This window comes from Neovison vison, chromosome 7, assembly GCF_020171115.1.
Source record: "Neovison vison isolate M4711 chromosome 7, ASM_NN_V1, whole genome shotgun sequence".
Lineage (NCBI taxonomy): Eukaryota > Metazoa > Chordata > Mammalia > Carnivora > Mustelidae > Neogale > Neogale vison.
Window position 1 is genome coordinate 55,453,751 of NC_058097.1, and position 27,375 is coordinate 55,481,125.

At 50.4% G+C, this 27,375-nt stretch overlaps 2 protein-coding genes across 3 annotated transcripts; one reads left to right on the forward strand and one right to left on the reverse strand.

Moving 5' to 3' along the window:
- Window positions 1-355: 355 nt before the first annotated feature.
- DMRTC2 (DMRT like family C2) lies at window positions 356-25,805 on the forward strand. The gene is made up of 15 exons (XM_044257240.1): window positions 356-583; window positions 3,421-3,699; window positions 4,677-4,797; window positions 5,931-5,983; window positions 6,309-6,340; window positions 6,778-6,819; window positions 11,411-11,493; window positions 22,138-22,368; window positions 22,455-22,612; window positions 22,893-22,969; window positions 23,242-23,425; window positions 23,579-23,705; window positions 24,435-24,495; window positions 24,650-24,824; window positions 25,693-25,805. Exons 1-15 carry the CDS (start codon window positions 520-522, stop codon window positions 25,803-25,805), a joined length of 1,800 nt encoding a protein of 599 aa, XP_044113175.1. The 5' UTR covers window positions 356-519.
- On the reverse strand, window positions 14,647-16,734 carry LYPD4 (LY6/PLAUR domain containing 4). Of its 2 annotated transcripts, XM_044257245.1 has the most exons (4): window positions 16,412-16,734; window positions 16,074-16,217; window positions 15,274-15,600; window positions 14,647-15,043 (listed from the first exon to the last, which is right to left on the reverse strand). In XM_044257245.1, exons 1-4 carry the CDS (start codon window positions 16,476-16,478, stop codon window positions 14,841-14,843), a joined length of 741 nt encoding a protein of 246 aa, XP_044113180.1. In that variant the 5' UTR covers window positions 16,479-16,734; the 3' UTR covers window positions 14,647-14,840. The 2 variants fall into 2 exon arrangements, with proteins under 2 accessions (XP_044113180.1, XP_044113181.1); XM_044257246.1 differs by lacking the exon at window positions 16,074-16,217 and having other exon boundaries at window positions 16,373-16,734.
- Window positions 25,806-27,375: the final 1,570 nt, after the last annotated feature.

Sequence of the window (27,375 nt, forward strand, 5' to 3'; positions counted from 1 at the left end):
CTGAGTTTTTCTAGAGCAGAAGCTCTTCTCACAGAGGAAGGGATAGAGCGGGCAGCAGGCACCATGGAGCCCCCTTCGGCCCTGCCCTGAGGAGGACCGGTCCCTGGCAGGGGAGGAGAGAGGGCTGTGGGGGCGCTGTCCCTGCACCTTGACCCTGAGCTCTGTGGGTCTCCAGACCCCAACGCGACAGGCTTGTGCTTGTCCCAACAAGGGCATGGGCGTGCTCTCCCATATGCTGGGAAATCACAGCTGAAGAGGGAGAGGCCTCAACCCTTGTCAGGGAATCGAAATATAGACAGAAATGAAAGGGGAAGAAGGGGACAAGGAAGTGGGGAAGGAGGTAAGGGGTGGAGGAAGGAGGGGAGGGGAAAGGAGGGGCCCTGGCAGATACCCCACCCCACACTCCTGCCTCCGAGGCCACTTAAGACAGAGCCAACATTGGGACAACTGCTTCTCCTGAGCATTTCTGGAGCAGAAGCTCTTCTCACAGAGGGAGGGACCGAACGGGCAGCAGACACCATGGAGCCCCCTTCGGCCCTTCCCCGAGGAGGACGGGTCCCCTGGCAGGACCTCCTGCTGGCAGGTGAGAGGGACAGTTCCCTGGGAGGGAGTGGGAGGATGGGAGAAAAAGGAAGGCTGGGGTCTCAAGGGAGGACAGGGCTCTGAGAGGGGACAGAGAAGCAGGGCAGGACTGGAGGAGCCTCTCAGCGACAGGACTATCTCAGAATCTGGAAGTGGTGAGCCAAGGGCTGTTCCCCAAGTTACTCATCACTGAGCACTGAATTTGGAAAACTGATGATAACAACAACCAGGGACCCTAATTGCTGTCCCTTCCCACCAACCTGAGATCTTGACAAGTGCCAGACTTGGAGGGCCCTGGGGATAATTCATTCAGCCCCGGTATTTGCCGCCTGCCCACCACGGGGGTACGGCACACATCAGACGAGTCCCTGCTCCCCAGGCTCACTTCTGTGGGGACGAAGACGTCTAGAATGTGAGGTCAGGTTCTGATAAGCATCATGAAGGGAACAGAACAGGGAAAGGTCAGGACATGGAGACAGAGGGTCTTCAGAGGAGGTGGTCAGGGCAGGCCTCTCACGAGCGAGGCCTCTCACGCTCCCCTGAGCGTGAGCAGGTATCTGAGGGCAGTGAGGGAGTGAGCGACAGACATGGGAGGAAGTTGTTCCAAACAGAGGGAGTAAGTTCAGAGGTGAAGCAGTGCGGTCATGCTGCTGACCTTGACCAGCAGAGACACACGGATACCCGTACACACTCACACACACACCCCGAGGCTAGGGGATGAGGACCTGCTCCGTCTGCAGGGCCCCAGCTTTCCCTCCGACACCCAGGTCCAGACCCTGATCCGTCTGCTCCCTTCCCTCCTAGTCTCGCTCTTAACCCTCTGGAACCCGCCCACCACTGCCCAAGTCACTGTGGAGCCCGTGCCGCCCAGTGCTACCGAAGGGAAGGACGTCCTTCTGCAAGTCCACAATCTGCCTGGGTATACTGGACGCTTCAACTGGTTCAAAGGGGCCACAATAAAGGAGAACCGTCATATTGTATCATATATAGTAGATACACAAAAAACTATCTTAGGACCTGCACACAGCGGCAGAGAGACAGTGTACCCCAACGGATCCCTGCTGTTCCAGAACATCACCCTGAAGGACACAGGAGTCTACGTCCTAGAAATCATAAATAGAGCTTATGACACGGCACAAGTAACTGGACAGGTCCGCATATTCCGTGAGTAATTTCCTCTCACCTCTGGTGCGGGGTGGGGTGAATTCCTGCTTCACACAGGATGACAGGCCAGGACTGGGCCTCCTTCCCCCTCTGCATTATGTCCCATGTGCGGGGAGGGTTCCAGCATTTAGTGCAGGACACACAGTGGAGACTAACTTCCTAAGATTGGAATTTCTTTCCTGGAATCCAGACTCTGGGATCATCTGAGAAAGACTCTGCAGGGTCAGTCAGGGCCAAGGTTGGGAGTCCCTGATATTGTCACCAGAGCTCAGCCCAGACCACTGTCTCAGGGCTCCTGACTCTAGTGACCCTGGGGCATCTGTGCCGGGATGGGGTTGGGGCTCCTGGGCAGAGCTGACTGGGAACAACCATTTCTGGCTGCCTGAGGTGGTCACCACCAGGGTTCAGTCTCAAGAGCAACATCGGGGGAGGGGCCAAGCCTGGTCCTTCACCTGAGGCTCAGCATGGACAGCACAGGCCTAAAAAGCACCCAGTCCATTAGCCAACTGCTCTGGAGGACTTGGGGGACCCCAGAGGAAGGGCAGCACTGCCAGGGAGGAACAGAGCAGCGAGACACTTTTGGCCATCCTCCTCCACCAAGAATTAGGCCCAGGGAACCTTCTTTAGCGGAGCAAAGTAGTTAACAGCTGCCGTTTGACTGGCCAGCTGCTATAGCCCAAATTTGGGTCAGGTATTTGGGGTTGTTTAAAGGATAATTCACAGGCCTGGCAAGTAGAGGTCATTTATCATTCTTCCTGGTGCATTAAGGGGAAACCAAGGCACAGGGAGATACAGTCACTGAATCAGGATCACACAGACTGAGGAGCAGCCCATGGGAGTAACCCCGGTTCTGTGTGCAGACACAGCCCCGTCTTCTCCTCCATCAGAGGGAGGGATGCTGGTGTGGGCGGTGAGAGCAAACAGAGGCTCCCTCCATGTTTGCTCTGGAACCCAACACCCTTTGTCAGAACGAGCTGGCCGCCCCTCAGATGCCCGAGCCTCACCACCCTGTTCTAGACGACTTGAGATCTGATTGTTTCCTGCTGTCTTCCTGTCCCTCCCACTGGGGAGTCAGGGAAAGGACTAGCCTTCTGCTCCCCATCCTGCCCCTAAAACTAGCCCAGGGTCCACATGTAGGAAACTCAGTTGCTTTTGTTGGGGAAGGAAGGAGTGAAGGGTGTGGGAGTTTCTCCCAACGAGGGCAGAGAGCCTGGTGGTCAGACCTCCTAGGATCCTGCACCCAGAGTGCCTCTCTGAAGAGATGATGGGTCATTCATTCCCTCAGCACCCCTGCCCCTTGCTCATCCCCTCGCTCTCTGCTGGTCATTGGTCTCAGCTCTTGTTCACGATACTGAGGCTGCTGGCCACACAAGCTAGAGGTTCCTGGTGCTGATGCCACCGTGATGTCTGGGTGGAGCAGACACATGACTAAGGGCCAGAGGGAACCTAAGGGTCAGAGGGTGAGGGACAGCCCTCTCCTTGCAGATCATCACCTGAACACAGACACTCATCCTTCTGCAGACAGTAGGGCCATCCTCTGGGGTACCTTCACAGAGCTGTCTGGGGCCCTCCAACTGGCTGGCACCTCAGAGGAAGCTTAGCCCCAGGCCCCAGGGACCAGGTACGAGGGGCCAGGCCCATTCTCATTAAGCCGCTTTCTGGGTTTCCCTGCAGAGCCGTTGGCCCAGCCCACTCTCCATGCCAGCAACACCACAGTCACAGAAGACAAGGACTCTGTGGTCCTGACCTGCTCCACAAATAACCCTGGGGTCTCTATCGGGTGGCTCTTCAATGGCCAGAGTCTAAAGCTCATGGAGAGGATGACACTGTCCCAGGACAACAGCACCCTCACCATACGCCCTGTCAGGAAGGAGGATGCCGGGAATTACCAGTGTCAGGTCTCCAACCCAGGCGATTCCAGGAAAAGTGACCCTGTGAGGCTGGCTGTGAGCTGTGAGTGACCCTTGAACTTGCCCCTTCCTCCCTAATATTTCATGGCAGGCGGCGTGAAATGGGTGGCGGCCTGCAGGAGGTGGGAGCCTCCTTCAGGGCCTCTAGGGCAATGTGGATAAAATTCCCCAGAATTAGATGAATCTTGTTAGCATCTTGGTTCTGATTTGTACCAGTTGTTGTAACTCGGTCAAGACATTCAATCTCCTGAACCTCATTTTCCTCTTCTCTAAAACTGGAAAGAACAGCTGGATCTCAGGGAAGTTGTGAGAGTAGTTAGTATAGTTAGTATGAGTTCATGAAATGAAATCCTGAGATAGCGTAATACTCAGATTTGGGGTTCAGTCCAATTTAGCAGCTATTGTCCTTTGGTTATTAACATTTTTGTTGCCAGCTGTAATGTCTCGGGGAACTGGGATGAGTGCTGTCTGATCACGTTCCAGCTCTCTGACCTTCACTGGTTTACTGGGCCCTGTCCACACTGAGTTGCTCATTGTGCACAGTGGGCATGACACCTGGCCCCTCATGGGCAGGGAAGCAGCAGCAGAGTCAACATAAATATTTCCCTTGTGCCTGGCACAGAGCAGACCTCGAACGCAGTCAGCTGGTGTCATTCTTCTTAATCAGTGTTGAGTGGACAGGTAAGCGCCTCCCTCCAAGACCATCAATGATGACAGAAGACACAGGGAAGAGGCATAACATGAGAGGAAAATGAACACCCTGGGGTGGGGGGGGAATGTGGTGATTAGACAAAGTCCAAGGTTGCACTGTGAGGAACAGAAACGATGCAGTGGCCGAGGGGGTGGGGGCACTGCGGTGACAACACACTCACACACACACACACACACACACACACACACACACACCAGCCAGACCTCAACGCCCTTTCTTCCTCCCTAACTAGGCCCTTCCCCCATGGCCTCTCCTGGTTTGCCCAGATTTGACTTGGGACTAATTCCCCTCTGTTTCTTCTTCTTCAGATGAAGGAAGCACCACAGGCATCCCTGTGGGGTCCATCATTGGCTTTATAGCCGGGGTCCTTTTTGGACTGGCACTGGCAGCTGCCCTAGGCTGTCTCCTGCTCTGCACAAGGACTGGAAGGTACAATGACATTTCCCACACACCGATCGTGTCCCACAGCTGCCCCCAGCCAGGAGGGAGACCTGTCCTGACCTAGGATCCTAGACGGGCTCTTCCAGGATCCCAGCTGCCCCACGGATTTTCCTTCCCATTCCATCTGGCTCCTTTCTCGCCAGCTGCTGACGGGGGTGCTTCCTTCACAGCTTCCTTGGGTATAAATTAGGGACAATAAGGGAATAGCCTCTCAGGATTGTCTTGGTCACTTGGCAAATCTGCAGCAGTGATGACAGGACTAAGTGCTCAGCAAAGGGCATCTGTGGTTTATTTCAGTCCCCCCGCTCTGTGAGGGGGATTTGCAGCCTCAGGATCTGAGGGTGGTCCTGGGCAGGGCCATGAAATGTAGAGGGGAAGAGCCTGACAGGCCAGGTGTGTCACCCCCAAATGGCAGATGCGGGAACCACAGTCCCTGATGTGTGAGACCGGAGAACCTGGGCTCACCCAGGTCTAGTCCTGGGATGTCCTTTATGCTGCTTTCCCAGGAAGATGGAGATTGTGGGAGGGCCTGTGGGGGCAAGAGTGTGGCCACAGCAGGAACACCACATTCAGTACATGCTCCACATGCTGGGGATCCAGCATACCCAGGGCTCCCCAGTGTCCTGTCTTTTTTTTTTTTAAGATTTTTATTTATTTATTTGATAGAGAGAGATCACAAGTAGGCAGAGAGGCAGGCAGGGGAGGGGAGAAGCAGGCTCCCTGCTGAGCGGAGAGCCCGATGTGGGGCTCGATCCCAGGACCCTGAGATCATGACCCGAGCTGAAGGCAGAGGCTTAAACCACTGAGCCACCCAGCACAAGGAGCTGCAGACTTGACCGTACCACTCAGTCAGGACCTCATCTTTGATTCCTTTCCTGGGTTCTTCGTTCCTTTCCAGGACACTTTCTCCTAGTCACCCATCAGGCTGCTGGTCTTCCCTTCTGGGTTTCAAGGGCCTTTCCTCATCCCCTGTCCTGGGCCCTTCCTCTGCTAAACAGCACTGGTGGAGAGAGGGGTTCTCTAACCCCTGCCTGGAATCAGGATCCTGCTTGTCCCCTGCTCTGACACCAAAGCTGTGACCTCTCCCTGCAGCCCTCACACTTAAGCCTGATCTTTCCTAGGGCCAGTGGCTGGTGTGACCTCAGAGAGCTCTGCTGCGCAGCATCCACCCCCCGTGAGTATCTTGTCAGCCTGGGTGTTCTGGGTGCCCCAAGGTCCTGCCCCAATGTCCACTCCTGTTACTCAGCCGCCTGGAGCCACTGACCCTTTCTCTGGGGTTTTAACCCAGGGGACCTCAACTGGCTATATTCCCTGATCTGTGGAATCTAGATCATAGGTCAACACCTTACCTGCACTGGGCCCTAAAATGGCCAGTGGGTCTTTCTGTGGGAAGTGCTCCTGCTTCCCTGTTGTCTGAGAGCTGCAGACCTGTTGCCTCCTGGGAGGATGAGCCCAAGCTTCTTCACATCCCTGGTACTAACTCCTGTCTCTGTTCCCAGGGCAGGTTCCAGCCAGCAGCAACAAATTGCAGGTAAGCCTGCCCCCTCCACCTCTCTTTCCAGTGGGGTCCAGGCTGTGCAGGGTCAAGGCAGGGCATCCAACCAATTCAGCAACAAGGAGCAGACCCTGCTTCTCCCAGATTAACCAGGACAAGGCAAACCCTGTTCCAGCCAGGCATGACCCTCTTCAGGGACAGGACCACCCCCCACCATGTCCTGAGTTGTCCCTGCTCCCTTGAGCTGGCCAGTGGGAACACTGGAGTCCAGCCTGGGACAGGGTGGGCACTGAGGGCATCAGCCAATGGTCCTGGGATAACAGGATGGGGCAGAGGGGGCAGTGGGCAGTGGTCTGGGACTGGGGTGTGGGCCAACAGGCTTGGAGAAAGCTGCTCAAGAGACAGAACTGGTCAATCCCATAGAGAAATGACCCTCCCTCTCTGTCTACCAACACCCATTCTCTCCTGTTTAGGACTCCCTGCCCGGCCCCACAACAGCCATTCCTATCTACCAGGTGAGTGTGGGCACCTAATGTTCTGGTCCCCGAAGCCCAAAGGGGCTGAAGATCTGCGCCCAACCTGCCCCTGACTGTGCTTTGAGGTTCAGGAAACAGCAGAGCAGAGAGGAACAGGGGATACTGGGAGGAAATAGGCTCCCATAGAGCAGCCCAGGTTGACCTAGAAGCTGAAAGTCACCCAGATGTGTTCTATGAAGGTGACAGGGGCTCAGAGGCCTCTTCTTCTTTTACAGGAATTACGACACCCAGACACAAACACATACTGCCAGATCAACCACAAAGCAGAAATGGCTTCTTAGTTTCCCCAGGGCCTGGGGGCCGCTGAGACCCAGGACTCTAGGTGGGGTCAGGAGCCACAGCCTGTGCCAGAGAACCAGCACTCGTCCCTGACAATATTCAGGAACATCGAGTGTTGGGAACTTCCTGATTTCTGGAGACCCCTACAGGCTTCCCTGAACCCAGGAAAAAGGCCCCCATCTCCCAGGAAGTGGGGGTTCTCAGGGAAAGTGTCCTGACCGCTGACCCACAGAGGATGATCTGAGAAGATGTGATGAAGAGGACTCATCCCCTCCTTGGTCCTTTTTTTGTGAATGGTAATTTCTCTTAAAGAAATTCACCCAGGGGCACCTGGCTTGTTCAGTCAGTAGAGCACACAACTCTTCTTTTTTAAAAAAGATTTTATTTAGGGCACCTGGGTGGCTCAGTGGGTTAAGCCACTGCCTTCGGCTCAGGTCATGATCTCAGGGTCCTGGGATCGAGTCCCACATCGGGCTCTCTGCTCAGCAGGGAGCCTGCTTCCTCCTCTCTCTCTCTGCCTGCCTCTCTGCCTACTTGTAATCTCTCTCTGTCAAATAAATAAATAAAATCTTTTTAAAAAATTTATTTATTTACTTGAGAGAGAGAGAGAGAGCATGCATGAGCCAGGAAGAGGGCAAAGGGAAAGGGAGAAACAGACCTCCCATGGAGCAGGGGGCTGGACCCAGAGATCATGTCCTGAGCTGTAGGCAGATGCTTAATTGACTGAGTCCCGCAGGTGCCCTGAGCATGCAACTCTTTATCTTGGGGTCATGAATTTGAGCACCATATGTGGTATAGAGTTTACATTGAAAAAATAAATAAAGTGTAAAAAACAAAAAAGAGAAAAGAAATTCACCTGAAACTCTGGGTCTCTTCTCTCTTGGGTCACATAGGGAAACATTACCTCTGACTTGACCAAGCCTTCATCTCTGGTCCTCCAGGATAGAAGAAGGGGTGAGGGGTGTGGACTGTTGGAACCATGCTAACTAGGGTCAGGGCTGTGGCCAAATAATAAGAGCACTCAGCAGTCCTCACACCACTCAGGGTCATACCACTCAGGGACCAAAGCAATAGACCAAAGCAATAGATAAATGTGGTCTGGGTGTCAAAAGCAGAAAACATGGGACCTCTGATGACCGTACAAGAGGAGCTAGGAAGGAGCCGCCTTGGCAGGCGCACATCCTGGTGTGGGACTCCTTCACTATCTTTTGGTGTCCTGAGTTCTCCTCCACCAGCCCTGGTGGCCCTGAGTAGTGGTCTTCACCAATAAACTTGCCTGTCCCCAAATCCTGGATCCAGGGCACTGACACCTATCCAAAGGTTTCTCCTCTGTGTCCAAGGCCAGCTTTCAGGATGTCCTTACCCCCGAGGGTGACTTAGAGACAGGCTGTCAAAGTAACCCCAGTGGGGAAGACCCAGAATTCCTTCCCTGAGTATGGCCCTCCCAGGCACAGCCCATGACCTCTAGCCCAGTACTTCCCATCAATGTCCACTTTTCTCACTGAACTGGACATGATTGAAACATACCACTCCCCACAAGGAAGCATCCAGGTCAGAGGCAGGCTTTCCTCTCCTGTCACCCAGGTTCCCATGGTGATGGGACAAAATGTCTCTTTCACCTGGTCCATGGGCATCCTCCCACCTGTGCCTCCCCTATAGCTCCTCCACACACTGGGCCCAGAAGGTCTTGGTCCTTCCCTGAGGCCCCATGTTGGGTGTTCTTCCCATGTGGGTTTGTTTGCATCACGGCACCCACATTCATACAAACAAAAGTGGTCTGAGCACCACGGTACTGCACCCACATTCACAAGTGTGTCTGCCATTGCCGGAGCTGTTGTCAGTCATGAAACTAGAGGTATGAAGAACAACCTGCAAAGTAGCACATCATTATTCAGCTCTAAGACCCTCCTCATCCCAAACACACACTTCGTGGGATTAGACAAGGTGACTCTACTTGTTAGTTTCCTTTTGCTGCCATGTCAAATTGTTGCAAGCTTCATGGTGTAAAGCAGCAAGAATCAAGATGCGACCTTGATATGTCTTCTGGAGGCTCCAGGAGAGTGTGTTTCCTTGCTTTTCCAAGCTTTTGGTGGCCACCTGCTTCCCATGGCTGTGGCCCTGGAAGCTCCACCTCCAAAGCCAGCAGAGCAACATGAAGTATCTCTGTGTCCTGTTTCCATCCATCACATCTTCTCTGGCTCTGCCTCCTCTGCCCTCCTCTGTCACTTATAAGAAAGAACGCTTGTGATTATTTTGGCCAACCCGGATATACCACCGTAATCTTGCATCCCATGATTCTTAATCCTAAGTACCTTTATCATTGACAGATTCACAGATTCTGGGCCTGAGGATAGAAACATCTCTGAGGGGCCCTTGTTCCACAGCCTTCAAGCCCTCTATCACAGCCCTCAAGGCCTTGTTCATCACCTTCCTTCACTACCAACTACTGGGGGCAGCCCGGACTTGGTCATCTAACTGTGGAGCCACTTCCTGCAGTAATGTTTAAAGCACCCTCACTGCCCTGAGCCATGGAGACAGAGGCCAGTGCACACTCCGTGAAGCCCTCTCCAACTCTTGTTAGTAATGCTCCTTGTTAAGAATGGAAAGAATGTGGACAGAACTAGATTAAGGCTCCCAATCCCTGGGAATTGCTGGGTTTCATCAGCACCGTGGGCAGTGTCCCAGCCAACCTCCCCCCACAAGTTAAGCTGGGAGGAGACAATGAAGGACTGCTGGAGAGACTGCCCATTTGTATTCTACAGAAGGATACAATGAGGCCGAATGCTATTACAAGGACTATCCGATTCTGCTCTATCGTAAACCCTTTGCACATGTCCAGCTGTTACTTGTTGGCACATCCATTTCAGCTCCCTGCTTGGCTGATTGCTGCCCCCAGAGGGTGGGAGGCTGGGAGTCAGCTCCAGCCTCCTGGGGGAACCTCCTAGCCCCTGAGGGCCAGGCCCCTCTCTTGTCTACAATAAGGAAGGAATGTTTCATGGGCGTCTTCGAACCCTTGGTGCATGACCTTGGAAACACACCCCTCAGCCAGCCTGGAGCATCCCTGAGCACAGGGTCCTATTTCCCAAGCCCCAGCTGAGCCCCCCAGGCAGCAAGGCTGAACAGAACCCTGGGCTGTTCTCCCAGCTGCTACTGGCTGAGCCCTGTGTCTGATTTCAGGGTCCTTTGCCATCTGCTTGCCCTTCCCAGCAGATCAAACATTCCACCCAAGGGACAAAAGGGGCCTGAAGATCTCCCAGGGTAGAATCCAACATCTGAGAGTTTCTGCATCTCCCTGCGATCCCCTCAGAGGAAGAGAAAATGCTAGGGCTCTCACAGCCACCCCTATCTTCCACATCCCACCCACAGAACCAACTCTAATGCTACAGACCCAGCCCTGCCCTTCGTGGGGCTCAGGTCCATTATGTCCACTCACAGTGACCAACACGAGGGTCACCTGGGTGCTCTTTACTATCTTTACTATTTCTTTCCTTCTGCTTTTAGTTGGGTTCACTTTGCTCTTATTTTTCTAGTTCTTGTGGTAGGAACTCTGATTGTTGATTTGAGATATTTCCTCTCTTATAAGCATTTCTTGCTACAAATTCCTCTCTCAGCACAGCATAAGTTGCATCCTACAAGTGGTGGAGATGTTTTTAGTGTATTTAATATAATTCTGTGTATTTTTAAAATATCCTTTGAGACTTCCTTGTTGACCCATAGATTACTTACACATATGTAGCTTGCTTTACAATTGTTCGAAGATTTTTCTGTTGTCTTTCTATTGCTGTTTTCTTGTTTGATTACTATTTTCAGAGAGATGACTCTGCTTTCAATTATTTTAAGTTTGGTTATGGGCACCTGTCTGGCTTGGTGGATGGGACCTGTGACTCTTGATCTAGGTTCTAGCCTAGATGAGTTCTAGCCCCATATTGGGGGTAGAGTTGACTTCAAAACAAAGTAAATTTGGTTAGCTTTTAGATATGACACCAAACATAAGCCACAGAGAAGGATGAATTAATTGGACATCTTTTCCCTTGGTTATTTTTAATAGTAGGTCAGCTGGCAACAAATTCTCATATTTTTCCTTCATCACAATATTTCCTTAGTTCCTCTTTCCTCCTGAAGATCATTTTGCCATATCATGATTTGTAGTCAGCCTGAAAACCCTGCCACTTCCTTCTGGCCTCTATGCTGTCGGGCACAAAACCTACCATCACTTAAATCAGTGTTCCTTAATATGCAATGGGTTGTTTCTCTGGCTGTTTTTCAAGATTTCTTTTTTCTTTGTCTTTAGTTTCCAGAAGTTTGCATGTGTCTTACTGCAATTGCTTATCGTGCTTGGGGTTCCCTCAGCTTCTTGGACCATTATTTCTTCAGGTACCTTTTTCAGTCCATACTTTTTTCCTAATTCTGGTATCCAGTGGTGTCAATGTTAGAGTCTTCCTTTTTTAAAAAAGATTTATTTATTTGAGAAAGAGAGGGAGAGAGAGCTCACTTGCAATTGGGGAGAGGGACAGAGGGAGACAGAAGGAGAGGGAGGGGTGGAATCCTCAAGCTGACTCCCTGCTGAACACCAAGAGACCACAAGTCAAGGAGTATGGGCTGGCTCCCGAAACTGGAGAAGGCAAGAAAATTGATCCAACCCCAGAACCTCCAGAAAGGAATGTGGTCCCGCCAATAACTTTATTACAGCCTCGTAAAACCCATGGTGGACTTCTGACCTCTGGAAGTGTAAGAGAATAAGTATCTGTTGCTTAAAGCCACCATCTTCGTGGTAATTTGTTACAGCAGTAACAGGAAGCTAATAGAGACTGCATATTGGATAATATTGCTGTGTGAAGATCAAATTGGGGGAGCCTGGTAATCGTAGGGTGGATATATAGGAGAAAATCCTTGTTCTAGTGAGATACAGGTGGAAGTAGTGAGGGTGAAGTAGTATGATACCTATAACTTTCAATTGGTTTATTAAAAAATCATACATAGGGAGCCTGGGTGGTTCAATCATTTAAGCATTTGCCTTCAGCCCAGGTCATGATCCCATGATCCTGGGTTCGAGTCCTGCATCAGGCTCTTTGCTCAACAGGGAGTCTACTTCTCCTTCTGCCTTTTGCCTCCCCCAATTCATGTGCGCTCTTTCTCTTAAATAAAATCTTTTAAAAAATCATATATATATATATATATATATATAATGAAAATGATTTGTGTGCATACACATGCATACATTTAGATCTATACAGATAGAATACAAATGTGGCATGGGGGCCCCTGGGTGGCTCAGTGGGTTAAGCCGCTGCTTTCGGCTCAGGTCATGATCTCAGAGTCCTGGGATCGAGTCCCACATCGGGCTCTCTGCTCAGCAGGGAGCCTGCTTCCCTCTCTCTCTCTCTGCCTGCCTCTCTGCCTACTTGTGATTTCTCTCTGTCAAATAAATAAATAAAATCTTTTTAAAAAAATGTGGCATGGTAAATAGGGATGAGAGGTATCTGGGAGTCCCCTCTCATAGCCTTGCAAGTTTTCTCTAAGTTTGATTTTTTTAACTGGGGGGTGGGCCCTTACATTTTTGAAGTACACACAGAAGTGTTTACAAACAATACTATATGATTTGTAACATATAATCCAGTGCGTGGAGGAGTAGAAGGGAGGTAGACACAACAAGGTTCATCATGAGTTGATACTTTGGGGCTGGAGATGGGTGCATGGGGTTTCCTGATACTATTCTCACTAGTCTAGTGAACTACAGTCCACTTGTTTTTTTTTTTGTTTTTTGTTTTTTGTTTTTTGATATCTTAAATTTTTTTAAAGATTTTATTTATTTATTTGACAGAGAGAAATCACAAGTAGACAGAGAGGCAGGCAGAGAGAGAGAGGGAAGCAGGCTCCCTGAGCAGAGAGCCTGATGCGGGGCTCGATCCCAGGACCCTGAGATCATGACCTGAGCCGAAGGCAGCGGCTTAACCCACTGAGCCACCCAGGCGCCCCAACTACAGTCCACTTGTATATGTTTGTACACAAACTCTCTTTGTATTTCTTTGAAATTTTCCATATTAAAAGATTTTAAGGAAGGAGAGAAAAAAATTCAATCGAGAAGTTTTATCAGAGTTCCACAGAACTTTCAATTCAGATCATCTCAAAATCACAGAAATTCATCCATGGAATAGAAAGGGAATATCCCCCTAACTTATTCCAAGACTAGTATAACCTTTAAACTGAAATGGGAACAACAACAGAAGTACAGAAAAAGGAAAATACCAGGCCAATCATACTCATAAATAAAGATGCAAAAATGCTAAACAAGATACTCTCAAACCAAATCCAATAGTATATAGAATAAAAACAGTACACCGTGACTAACTTAACGTTTGTCCCAAGAAAGCAAAGGTCATTGAACATTAGAAATTTATAAATGGGGGGCACCTGGGTGCCTCAGTCAGGTAAGCATCTGACTCTCGATTGTGGCTCAGGTCATGATCCGAGGGTCCTGGGATCAAGCCCCACATCCGGCTCTCCTTCTCCCTCTGCCTACCACTCCCCCTGTTTGTGTAATCTCTCTCACTCTCATATAAATTAAAAAATCTTTTAAAAAAATTATAAATGGGGGACACCTGGGTGGCTGTTAGCTAAGCGGTGGGCTCTTAGTTTCAGTTGGGATCATGATCTCAGGACCCTGGGATTGAGCCCTGCATTAGGCTCCCCTCTCAGCAGGGAGTCTGTTTGTCTCTCTCTCCCTCTGCCCCTCTCCCCATCCTGCTTCCTCTCTCTCCCTCTCTCTAACAAATAAAATCTTTTAAAAATTAAAAATTAAAACACCCAGATGATACCCAATTCTAATTCATAAGTCCTTTCATTTTTTTTAAAGATTTTATTTATTTGACAGAAAGTGAGTGAACAGAAGTAGGGGGAGCAGCAGGCAGAGGGAAAGGGAAAGGCCCAATATAGGGCTCGATCCCAGGACCCTGGGATTATGACTTGAGCCGAGGGCAGACACTTAACTGACTGAGCCACCCAGATGCCCCAGGCCTTTCATTTTAATGGGGAGGAAATTGAGGCCCAGAAAATGGGAGAGATTTGGCCAGGATCTCTTGAGTCAGGGGATGAATGGGCTAGAGCTCAGGTCACCACAGGAAGGGGAAAAATGAAATATTTGGGGGAGGGGTGCCTGGCTGGCTCTGTTGGAGGAACATGTGATTCTTGTTCTCAGGGTCATGAGTTCACACCCCACACTAGGTGTAGAGATTACTTAAAAAAAAAAAAAAAAAAAACTTTAGGGGCGCCTGGGTGGCTCAGTGGGTTAAAGCCTCTGCCTTTGGCTCAGGTTATGATCCCAGGGTCCTGGGATTGAGCCCCACATCGGGCTCTCTGCTCAGCAGGGAGCCTGCTTCCTTCTCTCTCTCTCTCTGCCTGCCTCTCTGCCTAATTGTGATCTCTGTCTGTCAAATAAATAAATAATTTTTTAAAAATATTTTTTAAAAAACTTTAAAATAATTTTGGGGGTCCTCCTGGCTGCTGGGCATGACTGTCACTTTGCTAATGACCCTCCTCCCCAACCCCTGCTCACTTCACCATGCACACTGCCCACTGCCTGCCCCCCCCCTTCCAGGGTCTGTTTGGCTCCCCTCACACCTTCCACACCCCCACAACCCTCACGGATCACAGGACAAGACAGAAAGGCAACTCTGTGGCTTTACTGGGTAACAGGAAGGGGTTTGTGCAGTCCAGCTAGATTGTCAGTCCCTGAAGGCCAGCAGAAGTCCTGAAAGGAGGCTCCAAGCAGGATTCCAACTGGAGGGCTCTGCGCCAGCAATCTGGGCCTTCTGTAAGATGTTGAGGACCTCGGTCACTCTGATGTTCCCAATATGGTGATAATTTTCTAAAAGTTTGTGGTGTCCACGAGCACAGCCCAAGAGGAGGAAGGTGGTATTGAGTAAGCCTGTAAGGCAGACAGAGACGGATCAGGGACACTTCCTAGATGCAAGGGCCCTGCCCCTGCTTCCAGACACCCCTCCCAACCCAGGACACTGGCTCTCCCACCAGAAACTTGGGTAACAGCCACCTTAGTCCTTCCGCCTTGGAATTCATGTGCCTGGCCCGGGCAGTCCCAATCCCCTCTTCCAGACTCTTGCGGAGTGGGAAGGCACTAAAGCAAGTTTCTCTTCTCACCTGCCTGAAATTTTAAGGTGGAACTATAACACTGAGAGGCGTCGTAGGGGCAGGAATCAGTGGTGACAAAATTTGGGAGGCAATCCTTGGAGTGCTCGCCCACACAGGTCGGGCAACTATGGGGAGAAAATGCTGTAGACTTAGGAGTTCTGGCCTTGAGTTTCACAAAAGGATCCAAGTTGGTGAGGTTATTGCAGAGGTATGTCCGGCAGACGCGGCTGTAGGAGGCAATGGACAATCCAGGTGGCGAAACAAGGTAGGAGACTTGCTGGGGGTAAGATGAGGCTGGACTGCAGCCCTTAAAACCCACAACTCCCCTTCTGGTCCCTGAGGAGCAGATTAGAGAGCTCTGATCAGTGCTGTTGACCACACCCAGAGCCAACCCTCCCACCCTGCACCCTGCTCCTCCAGCTCACTCTGCCCCATCACCAACTTTGCCATAAGGTCTACTCGTGGCAGCTGCACAGGGCTCAGATCCCAGGTCTGGGGTCTCTGTCTTTCTCTCCTTACCAACCCCTCCCCACGGTAATCCCCCTGTTCCTCTCTCCCCTGTGTCCCTTTCTTTTATTCTCTCCCAGATCGTCCCCCATCCACCTGGGATCACCTCCTTTCTGCCTTCCTATCCAGCCCACACCACACCCAGCCAGGTCCTGCCCTCTCCTGCCAGTGTCTTGACATTATTTCCAAAGATAAAATGGAGTAACTGTTTGGAGCTCGAGTCCAGAGTCCTTGGGTGCTGGGGGTCAGAAGAGAAACCAAAAAAAAAAAAAAAGTAATGTATCAAAGTCACTTTCCTTCACCTGTCTCGATGAACACCAGTGTCTCCTCACAGCCCTCACTCAGCTTACACACCATGCTCCTCATCAGAAGCCACTTCCAGTCATGAAGAGAAACAGCTCTGAAGAGTGAGGACGTTGCTTCGTAGCATAAAAGAGCCGTGGCCCCTAAAGGGAGAATGCCTTTCCAGTCACGGGCCCCTCACATTGCCTTCTCAGCCCCCCAGTTGCCAGCCAAGAACTTGGCCTCCACAGACCCTGAACCCTGAGGAACCCAGATACCCAGCCCTCCTTCCTCTAGTTACGTGAATCCAGCCTCCCACCCTCTGGGGTCCCAAAGCATCCAGCCCCACAGGACATACGAGGCACAGTGGAGATGACCCCTAGGAGGCAGAAGAGATGCACAGGGCTGAAGTGCTGGGGTCCCATGGTCCTGGGTTGGGGTCCTGGATGCTAGAGGTCAATCCAGAACCAAGATCAATCCAGGTATCAAGCTCTGTTCTCGTCAGTTTCTGAATTCTCTGTTCACCCGCCTCTGGGTCACTGTTTCTAGAGCAGAAAGTTGATTGTCAGGTTTTGTGACATAGGCTCCCTGTGACCTTCAGGGACACAAGACTTCCCGTCTTTTTAGTGTCCTCTCCAGCCTGCCCTGAACCCACATTAGCGTCTCGTCATGACCCTCACACTCCTGCTTAGGTCCTCCCATTGGACACTGTGCTGAGCAGAGCTGACTTCCTCAAAGGATCAGTGTCACACAGGCTGTTCTCCAGCCAGAGACAATGAGATCAGAATAACAAGGGGGTGTGTAGGGAAGTTGACTGAAATATTACTAAATAACTCTTAGTTCAGAAAAGGATATTGGGGACACCTGGGTGGCTCAGTGGGTTAAGCCACTGCCTTCAGCTCAGGTCATGATCTCAGGGTCCTGGGATCGAGTCCCACATCGGGCTCTCTGCTCAGCAGGGAGCCTGCTTCTCTCTCTCTCTCTGCCTGCCTCTCCATCTACTTGTGATTTCTCTCTGTCAAATAAATAAATAAAATCTAAAAAAAAAAAAGAAAAGGATATTGAAAAGTATTTAGAAGTGAATAATAATGAACATAGTACATTTCTCTCTCTCTCTCTCTCTCTCTCTGTCTCTCTCTCTCTCTCACACACACACACACAAACTGCATGTAAAATCTGGTGAAAACTAATTAAAGTCTATATTCTAGTTAAGAGTTTTATGCCAATGTCAAGTTCATGCTTGTATACTGCAGTTGTAGAAGATATCCCTGAGCAGAAGTAGAAGGAAGTATTTATGGCTTTATGACTTTTGCAACTTTTTGTGAGTCAATAACCATTTCAAAACCAAGTTTTTTTTAACTACAAGTCAAAATGTGGGACACAACTAAAGCAGTGTTTACAAGTAAGTTTATGCTTTCAATACATTTGTCAGGAAACAGGAACATTAAAAAACATGGTCATGGATTAACTCAAGAAGTTGTACAAGGTGCAACAAGACACCTGCCCCCCCCCAGCAAAGGACAGAAATGAAGATAATGACAGAAATCAATGAATTAGAGCAACAAAAGTTATTACAGAAAACTTAACATTCATTCTTTGACAAAATCAATGAGATAATTCTGCAGCAAATCTAATCAAGAGAAAAAGAGGAGATGCAAATAAAATATCAAATTAAAAATCAGAAGTAACAGAGAGTGGCTGTTTTAAAAAAAAATACAAGTATACTTAAAAACTCTACATTTATAAATTTGAAAGCCCAAATGAAGTAGGGGAGCCTGGTTGGCTGGTTGAAAGTTCATCATGCAACTCCTGATTTCGGGGTTGTGATTTCGAGCCCCACGCTGGGTATAGAGATGATGTAAAAAAAAAAAAATCTTTAGAAAACCTGGATGAAATGGACACATTTCTAAAATAATGTGAAATGCCAAGATTGGCATAAGAAGAGTATATACAATGCCTTAAAGCAATTAGAATGCCCAAGGACCTCTGGAAAACTGACAAGAAAAAGAGAATAGCCCTAGTAGGAAAATGGGCCAAGCATATGAAGAGGCAATTCTCAGAAAAGCAAATCAGAAAGGCTAAAAAATATGTGACGAGACACTCAGGCTTAACAATAATCAGAGAAAGGCAGTCTATCAAACTGTCCATCTCTCAGACTAGCAATGGACCAGACAGCTGGAAAAAGATATATGTTGGCAGCAATGTGGGGATACAGATACAGGGACCCTTGTGTCCTGCTGCTCATGGGGTTGTTGGGAGGGGCACAGGACCTTCTTCTGGACTCTGAGGAACAGTTGAAAGTTCTGATCAATGTTTTGGGCCCAAAGCAGCATTGCAGGGAGGAATCTGGCAAGACTAAGTCAAATCAGGTTTACAAATTTCCACTTCTATTATGTCCTAGGTACACGTAATAGAGATTTCCACCTTCATCCACAAAGTAACATATACCAAGATGCAGCATTATTACGGAGATGGTGAGTTGAAGGCAATGTGGGCATTCCTGGCTGAGACTCAGTGAACACACAACATTCAGGGGACACACACTATGGAATATCATGCAATTAAAAAATACTGATTAGACATACACATAACATGTACATGGCTGGATCAGAAAAATTCAGTGCTGATTATTTTAAATAAAAACACTATATTACTTGCATAAGTTAAAACCACAGGCACAGGGTTGCCTGGGTGGCTCAGTCAGTGAAGCGTCTGGCTCCTGATTTCAGCTCAGGTTCTAATCTCAGGGTCATGAGACTGAGCCCCACCTCAAGCTCTATGTATAGTGTGCAGTCTGCTTAAGACTCTCCCTCCTGCTTCCTCTGCACCTCCCCCGTGCTCTCTCTTTCTCTAAGTAAATAAAATCGTTTTTTTAAAGTAATAAAATAAAACTACATGTGCAGGGGTGCCTGGCTGACTCGTAGGAAGAGCATGTGACTCTTGATCTCAGAGTCATGTGTTTGAGCCCCATGCTGGGTGTACTTAAATGAATGAATGAATGAATGAATGATAAACAAACTTTTTTAAAAACGCGTGCACACAAGACACCACACATCTTACAAGAACACAAGAACCAAAAGATAGGCATTAGCCACTAGAAGTGAGCGCCTACAGGAGGGTTAGGGAATACAAGTGGGGAATGAAGGTTACTAGAAATACTAACTAAAACAATGTAGGTCATACAAAAGTTCACAGGCTTTGGACTCAAAGGTGGAGCAAGGTTAGAATCTTTACCCCTCCACTTACTGGATGTGCAATCTTGTGTAAGTTGTTGAACTCATTTATAAAATGGACTAATAATACATCTCATGAGAATGCTATTGAAAATTACTAAGCTTATTAATATAAAGTATCAGGCAAGTGCTAAACTCTCCAGAAATGTTGGCTCTCCAGTCCCTCTCCGTCTTTCCACTATCTAAAGGATCAAGGTCAACCTCTTTAGTAGGCAGTCAAGCCTCCCACACCCACATCCCCCACTGCTAGATTGGCCCCAAACAACCTGTCCAACTTTGTCTAGTACTGCTTGCCTGCACAGCAGTCCAGGTAGAGGTCACTTCTGCCACCCTTTTCTGTTCAGAATGCCTGGCACACGGGCTCTGTAATTCAGGAGTCTGTAGCAAACAAAGGCGCTGAGACCCGCAGAAAAGATGGAACACAGGACAGGGAAATGAAGGCTGACAAAGGATCACACAAAGGGATTGGGCCAATCAGAGAAGATGGCACACACCGGCCTGGAATGCAAATCGACAGGATCCAGAAGTCTGAGCACAAATGGAGACACAAACAGAAAAAAGCGGAATGAAATTCTCACAGGGAAAGGATGAAGAAGAGGTGGTCAGAGGGGATGCTATGACTGCAAGAGAGAAATCGTGCAGAGGAGGAGGAGCCAACGTGGCCTAGAACCTCGCAGGGAGTCAGAGGACCAGCAGCCAGAGCACAATGGGAGAGGCAGGAAAATGAGGCCTGGGACACAAAGACGTGGCACTCAGAGGGAAAAGGAGACCGAGGCAGGAAGCGCAGAGAAAGGGGACAACAGTAGTGGGTGGGAGGGAAACCGTGGGACGCACGGAGAAGGCAGGTGAGGATGACAGAGTGGAGCCCAGATGCAACCGATGAACTGAGGCGAAACCGGGGAGGGAGATGAACGCCGAGAGCGGAAAGGGACGAAGGGTCAGAAATACTACAGCCACGTCTCGGAAAGAGAGGGAAGGGGGACGGCGGGGGGGGGGGGGCGGGTGGACAGGGCCAGGCTATTCGGAAAATAGGATCGTGGAGGAAGGGGGTGCGAAAATCAGCAGGATGGACAGAAGGACAGGAACTCTTAAGAGAACGGGAAAACCGAAGTTAGGAAAATCAGCGCCTAAACGGACAGGAAGAGAGACATGGAAAGGGACGCAACCCGAGGTGGGATGAGGGAAGGAAACGGGAAAATCAAAAGGAGAGGAAACGCATAAAAGGAGAAGGGCAGATCTGGAGCTGGGGCACAGGGAGAGACGTGAGAGAAACACGAGCGTCCACACAGTGAAGAACCGCCCAAGCGAAGCGGAAGCCCGGAGCGCAAGAGGCAAAACCGCGCGGTGCAGGCTACAGGACGAGACTGCGCGTGCGCAGTTGGGTCCAGGTCAACGCCTGGGAGGTCGGACCTGGCAGCCGTTTCTGCGGGAGGTGGGGGGGCGGAGGCGGGGGGCGGGTACAGGGCCAGTCTTATCCTGGGAGCAGTACTCGACGCCCTATTGGCCACCTCTCCCAAAGGGGAGCAACAATCTGGGAAGGCAAGCCACAGGGGGAGGGGCAAGTGGGGGGAAGGAGAAGACTCAACTCGACGCGCTATTGGCTGGCCTGACAGTCTGGCGCGAGCCAAAGCGGGCTGGAGGTAAGGGGAAGGTCCTTCAGTGAGGATCCTGAAGCGCATTGGTCGCTTGCCTTGACGGCGGGACATGACGCTTGAAGTTCATTGGTCCTTGTGAGAAGGGGCGGGAAAACAGGCTCGAGCGCGGCCGTTCCCCACGCCACTTCCTCACCGCATCCTTTCGCTTCCTCCTGACTGTGTCTGACTGCTCGCTCGAGGCTGTGGTAACCGCGGGCCGAGGACGCGAACACGACCCCGCCCCTCCCTGTCCCTTCTCCCCCTCTCTGTGGCGCTGGACCCCCCCTCCCGCCCCCCCGCGCTCCTCGCGCCCCTCTCCTCCCCTCCCCCACGCCGCGGGCCCCTAGGCGCGCTCCTGGACCCTGGAGCGAGGCGAGGCCACAGGCCTGGCAGCTGAAAGGGGGTGCACGCGAGTAACAGCCGCGCGTGGCGGTGGTGCGCCGCGGGGAGGTGGGCCGGGCGATGCATGAGATCGGTTGCTGGGAATGGGTAAAGGCCCCCAAAGCGCTGGGCGCAGTGACCACCGGGTTTACGTCAGAGTTTGGAGGGCATGTGGGTGCAGGACGGGAATCCGTGCCGTGAGGAGGGGGCCTGGCATCTGGAAGGGGCTCAGTAAACGTTTGTCGAGTGAATGAAAATAATTCTTGAGAGTGGGGCGAGGAATCCGTGAGAATAAAGTAATAGCGGGGGTGGGGGCGGGGAGGCGGCAAGAGAGCGTTCTGATTTAAAAGGGGAGCAAGGGGAACGTTGACTTGCAGGAGGTACATGACGCTGAGAATTGAACGGGGGCATGAACGTAGCTGTCGGAACTGGATCCGTGCAGGAGGGAGGATGGTAGTCGCCTACAGCAGGAAGAACTCTCAGAACAGGGCGTTGGGGGAAAGAGGGTGTAGAACCCCGGGGGGGGGGTCGTGAATGCAGGGGTATGAGCGTGGGGCTTGCGCAGGAGGAAGCACAGGCCAGCAGCTGAGAAGGGAAGGGGGAGAGGGGCGCCAGGGAAGAAGGAGAGCCTTCTGGGAAGGAGGAAGTCCGAGGAAGGCAGTGGGGTGAAGCGGGGAGAAAGCAGGCGGGTTGGGGGGGGTGCGAGGAGTGAGGGTGAAATCCGAGTCCGCAGATGGGTGCTGTGGAAACCCCTTCAGGTGTGACCTCCCAGGGGCAAGAGGGCTGGTCAGGAGAGGGCCCACGTGGCCGCCCTGACCTCACACTCCTGCCCCCAGATCCATGGAAGCCAAAGAAATGCCCGCTGTTGTCCACCACTGTGCCTCCGACTCTGCCCCAGGGGGTGAGACCAGAGCCCCCCCAGGCACGGAGCTTATCCCCAGGAGAGCTGTCAGTCGCTCTCCCACCTGTGCCCGCTGCCGAAACCACGGCGTCACTGCCCACTTGAAGGGCCACAAGCGCCTGTGCCTCTTTCAGGCTTGCGAGTGTCATAAATGTGTCCTCATCTTGTAAGTATGAATGAGATCTAGGGAAGGGAGGAGGAAGGGCCTCATCTAAATCGAGGCTGACTTTTGACCTGCAACCCCTGTTTTAGGGAGCGCCGGAGGGTCATGGCTGCCCAGGTGGCCTTGCGTAGGCAACAGGAAGCACAGCTAAAGAGGCATCTGGCTCAGGGACTGATGAGGAGAGGTGCAGCTCCTCCCAAAGCTCCCAGCCATGTCAAGAAGGGAGCCACTCAACCTGGGGTCCCCGGTGAGTGTCCAGCCAGGGATGGGTTCAGGTTTGAGGTGGCGAAAGCATAAGTAGGAAAAGAGTCCCAGACCCTCCGTTGGAATTGGTATGTGACCTCAAAGTGTTTCTACTCTGGGCGGCCTCAGTCTCTCCAACTTTAAAAAGCAGTCAAGTGTTGGGAGGATGTATTGAGATCCCTGGGTAGAAAAAGGCCAGAGGGAAGTACGAGCTCAGTTTGCAGTTGGAGTGGGGTGGAGGTCAGGAGAAAGGGTTCATCAGAGCTCTCCCTGCTCCCTCACAGCTGAAAAGGAAAACATAGCACCCCAGCCTCAGACGCCCCATGGGGCAGTCCCACTGGCACTGACGCCCCCTGGGAAGGTAAGGAGAACCTGGGCCCTGGAGGAGTGACTCTTATACTAGCCCTTGCTCAGACCCCCTCCTTCTGTGCCCTCAACACTTGGGTTCTAGAGCTAGCCCTGATTTGCAGTATCCTCCTGGGCAAATCACTTCTCTTCTATGGGTAAAAAATGGGAGGGTGGTATTTTCAGCCCTCAAGTCTAAAGTTTTGAGGTCCTGAACCCACCCTAGAACGTACTCATTCCTTCCCCAGCCTCGTATCTTACTCCAGCTTGTGTTCTCTGCCCTTGCAGGATAACTCCCAAGGGCCTCTGCTGCTCAGTCGTCCCCCAGAAGCCTTGCCTTTGTCCTGGACTCCAATGCCTCCAGGCCCTTGGGCTCCTGGACACTGGCTGCCTCCAGGACTTTCCATGCCACCTCCAGTGGTATGCCGCTTGCTATGCCAAGAACCTACTGTCCCTCTGCATCCCTTTCCTGGTAAGATTAATACAACATTCATTCAGCAAATATTTGAATACCATTGTACTGCTGTACCAGAAAGAGAAGAGGAAGAAGATGCAGAGTAGGAAGGAAGATGGAAGTCATGACCTTTAACCCCTGTACACTCCTGCATTCTCTTACCCTCATTAGGCTTTGACCCTGGCACTTCCCTCCGGCTGCCCACTCATGGGCCCCTCCCAACCTGCCCAGGATCTCGCCCGATACTGACGACTCCCCTTTCTGGAGAATCCCAAGGGCCCTCTGCCCTGCCCCGCGCGTGAGTAGGGAGGGAAGGATATTTGTCTATAATGTGCCTAATACTGTCCTGGACACCACAGTAGATGACATAGAATACAAGGTCTCAGACTAATGTGTGAGGATGGTCACTCCTTCCTCTGCCATTGCCTGACTGAGAACTTTTGTATGAATATCTTTACCTCTCTGAAGCTGGTTTGCTGTCAGTAAGTTGGAGACACAATTACCTTCTTTTTGCTTTGTCATGAGAATTAGTGATAATGTACAGAATTCACCCTAGCAGAAGCTCTGGACTTTAATAGCAGTAGCTATTAAATCCTCTTAAACAGATAAAATGGAATCAGACTGCCTGCTGAAAGGGTGGGGTGGGGTGGGACCTGATGGTAAGAGCCTCAGAGGCCTACAGTAGAGGTCAGAGGCCATTAGAGAAAGTTTCTTAAAGGTGCTCCTCAAGTTCCATGGGGATTGGGGAACTAGAGGAAGGCAACTAGACTCTGGTAGGGCAGGAACAGCCATCCCTGTCCCTCTCGCTGTTTATATGTTTTCTAAAAATTGACACCACTGCCACAGTAGCTCTGGGGGAAAGAAACTGGCAGGGATTTTCATTTTATAGCAAACAAAACAGGCCAAGACAGGGGAAGGGACTTGCCCAAGTCCACAAAGCCTACCTGGGTACCCAGCAGGTACCCAGACTTCCATGTGTACATGTCCATCCATGTGTTTAACCCCCTTGTTATCTTCTTGCTTCTAGATGCTCAACTCTGATACTCCAGCCCTGTGGCACCCCAGACCCTCTTCTGCTGCAGCCACAGGTCCTGGGAAAGAAGTGGGATCCAGGACCCTGGGAGGAAATCGAGCCTGGGGAAAGGAAGATAAGGGATAGTGAAGTAACCAGGGGCTGAGAGACTACTTGGAGAGTGGGCAGAGTGGGGGTTCCCACTCTGTTTCTTTTCTTTTCTTTTGCAGGCCCCTGGAGCTTCTCGCCTGGCCTGGACTTCTGCACCCTCAGAGCGGCAGCTGCAGCGGGAGGCAGCTGAGGCTCTTGTGGGTCTGAAAGACTCTTCCCAGGCTCCCCGCCTGACCTCTTCTGTTCCTCCCAATCCTCCTTGGATCTCCCTCCTCCACCCCTGTGGCCCACCAGGTAACCTGTTCCCTGAAAGAAGAAGGGATAGGAATGGTTGGGAAATGGAGGTACCAAGGTAAGTAGGGACTAACCAGGGTCAGCATGTTGAACATCTTCAGACTCAGGCCCCAGGCTTCTCAACCTAGCTCCCGGAATTGCAGTTGAGAGTTGTTTGGCGAACCAGTTTTACTAATTTTGTCCTTAAAAGCAAATGTCCCATGCCCTGATGTCAAGGGAAAGGGGCCTTGGAGAAAAGCAGGGACTTGCCCAAGGGCATATGGCAAGACTGGCAGAGCCTGATCTGACTCCAGCCTCAGGCTCCCTGCAGCTGCCTGCTGCAGATCTGATAACTGCCTTCAAGGACTTTCCATTCTAGTTGGCAAAACAGGGTGCCTCCACAAAGCTCAGTGACAAACCTGGAAAGAACTAAAGGAATCTTGAGGAATGAAACCTATGGGGACAGAGAGGGAAGGCTGAGGATTCTTCTGTCCAAGATGGTGGCATAGGTTTGGTGTGTGGGTAAGGAAACCTGCCTGGAAAAACCGCTGGAACAGAAGGAGATGAGGCTGGAGAGACTTCCCATCCCGGAGGTCTGGATGCCAGTCTTAGGAGTCCAGACCAGCAACTGTGCATGAAAGGGAGCCAGGGAATATTTCTGAGCTAGGCAGGGACATAGAGACCCTGAGCTTTAGAAGATAAGTATGGTGGTTCTGATGGAGGGATCAAAAGAGACAAGACTGGAGGTTGGAAAATCAGTGAGGGGGAAGCATTTTCTATAATCCAGGTGAACAAGGATGAGGTCTGGATTGAATGGGGTAAAAAGAGGGGGTTGCTGGGAAAGGAAATGGATATGACCCAGTCCTACCCCCTTCTTTCCTGCATATAGCTCCTGCTGGAGGAAGAGGATTCCAGCCTGTTGGACCCTCTCTCCGACCCAGCCCAGCCCCCTCTGTGGCTCTGCATATTGGGCGTCTGGGCTCTATCTCCCTCCTAAGCTAGAAGCCCAGAGATGGAAGCCTTGCTGGGGAAGAGGCAACAGCCTGCGGGCACTGCATATTGGTATTTTGCTTCTGGATTTATGCATGGAATTTAATGTAGTACAAGCTTCCAGGTTTTTTTTTTTCCTTTTTTTAAAGCTTTCAGGTGCTTCATTAGCTTTTGGTTCCTTTTGTAGTGTGGGCATTTCCATGACTGAAAGTGGTATTCTCTTACTCACTGGGTCCTGGGACATTTTTAAATCCCCAGCAAAGTGAGAGATGTGCAGTTTAAGCTAACCAATATTTAAATAGGTTTTTGCATGAGTTCACTTTCCAGAATACTTATTTAACCTATGATTCTATACATACTTGTGCACTCATGTCTGTCTCCATAAATGCAAAAACAGGAGAGTATTTTCATTTTGTGTCTACCTTTGGGTGAGTAACTGAGAAATAAAACTTTGTTGTTTTAAGCCACTGAGATTTGGGGATTGTTTGTTGCCGCACCGTAATCTAGTCTATCCTGACACAAAGGACTTGTTCAACTCACTTTTCAGTAACTAGCACAAATAAATACAAACTTGGATTTCTTATAGCTATATAAGAAGGATTGGTAGAGGAAGATAGTGGGAGATTCACTGATTCAACAATGAAGTGCCTGCTCAGTGCCAAGCATAGATCATTTCCAGCTGTCAGAGGGCTACAAACTGAAATGCATACAGGGCCAAGCAAATCATGTAAATGAGTAAAGAAAACTGGATGAGCCCTAGAAAACTGAGAATGCATGCCCTGCCTAAGGGGAGAGCCTCCTTTACCTTAGTGGATTGTCGCCAGGCAGGACAGTGGCTATTGCCACAACTTCTGGTTCTTCAAGAGAAGCTGAAAAACTGAATTTTTTTGTAGAACATCTTAATTTTCAAATGGTGGCTCAGTTTTCTTCTTTTTCAAACGTTTACATTTTAGATCAGTTTTTCACAGAAAAATTAAGCACACTGTAAGTGTTCTCATGGTCTCCCTGCCCCCACACAAGCACAGCCTCCTCCACTATCAACATTCCCCACTAGAGTGGTACATTTTTTAAAGTTGATCAACTTACATTGATGTGTCATCACCACCCAAAGTCCATAGGTTACATTAGGGTTCATTCTTATTTGTACAGTGTATGGATTTGGACAAATATATGATGACATGTATCCACCATTGTAGTATCACAGAGAATAGTTCTGTTTTGTAAGATTTTATTTATTTATAGAGAGAGCACAAGCAGGGGGAGAAGCAGGCTCCCCACTGAGCAAGGAGTCCAATGTGGGACTTGATCCCAGGACCCTGGTATATATGACCTGAGCCAAAAGCAGACACTTAACCAACTGGGCCATCCAGGCACCCATACTGCACAAGATAGTTTCACTGTCCTAAGATTTCTCTGTGCTCCACCTACTATTTGTCCCTACCCGCACTAAATCCTGGCCACCAATGACCTTTTTACTGTTTCCATAATTTTGCTTTTTTCCCCAGAATGTCATATAGTTGGAATCCTATAGTATGCCTTTTCAGATTGCCTTCTTTCACGTAGCAATATGCATCTAAGTTTG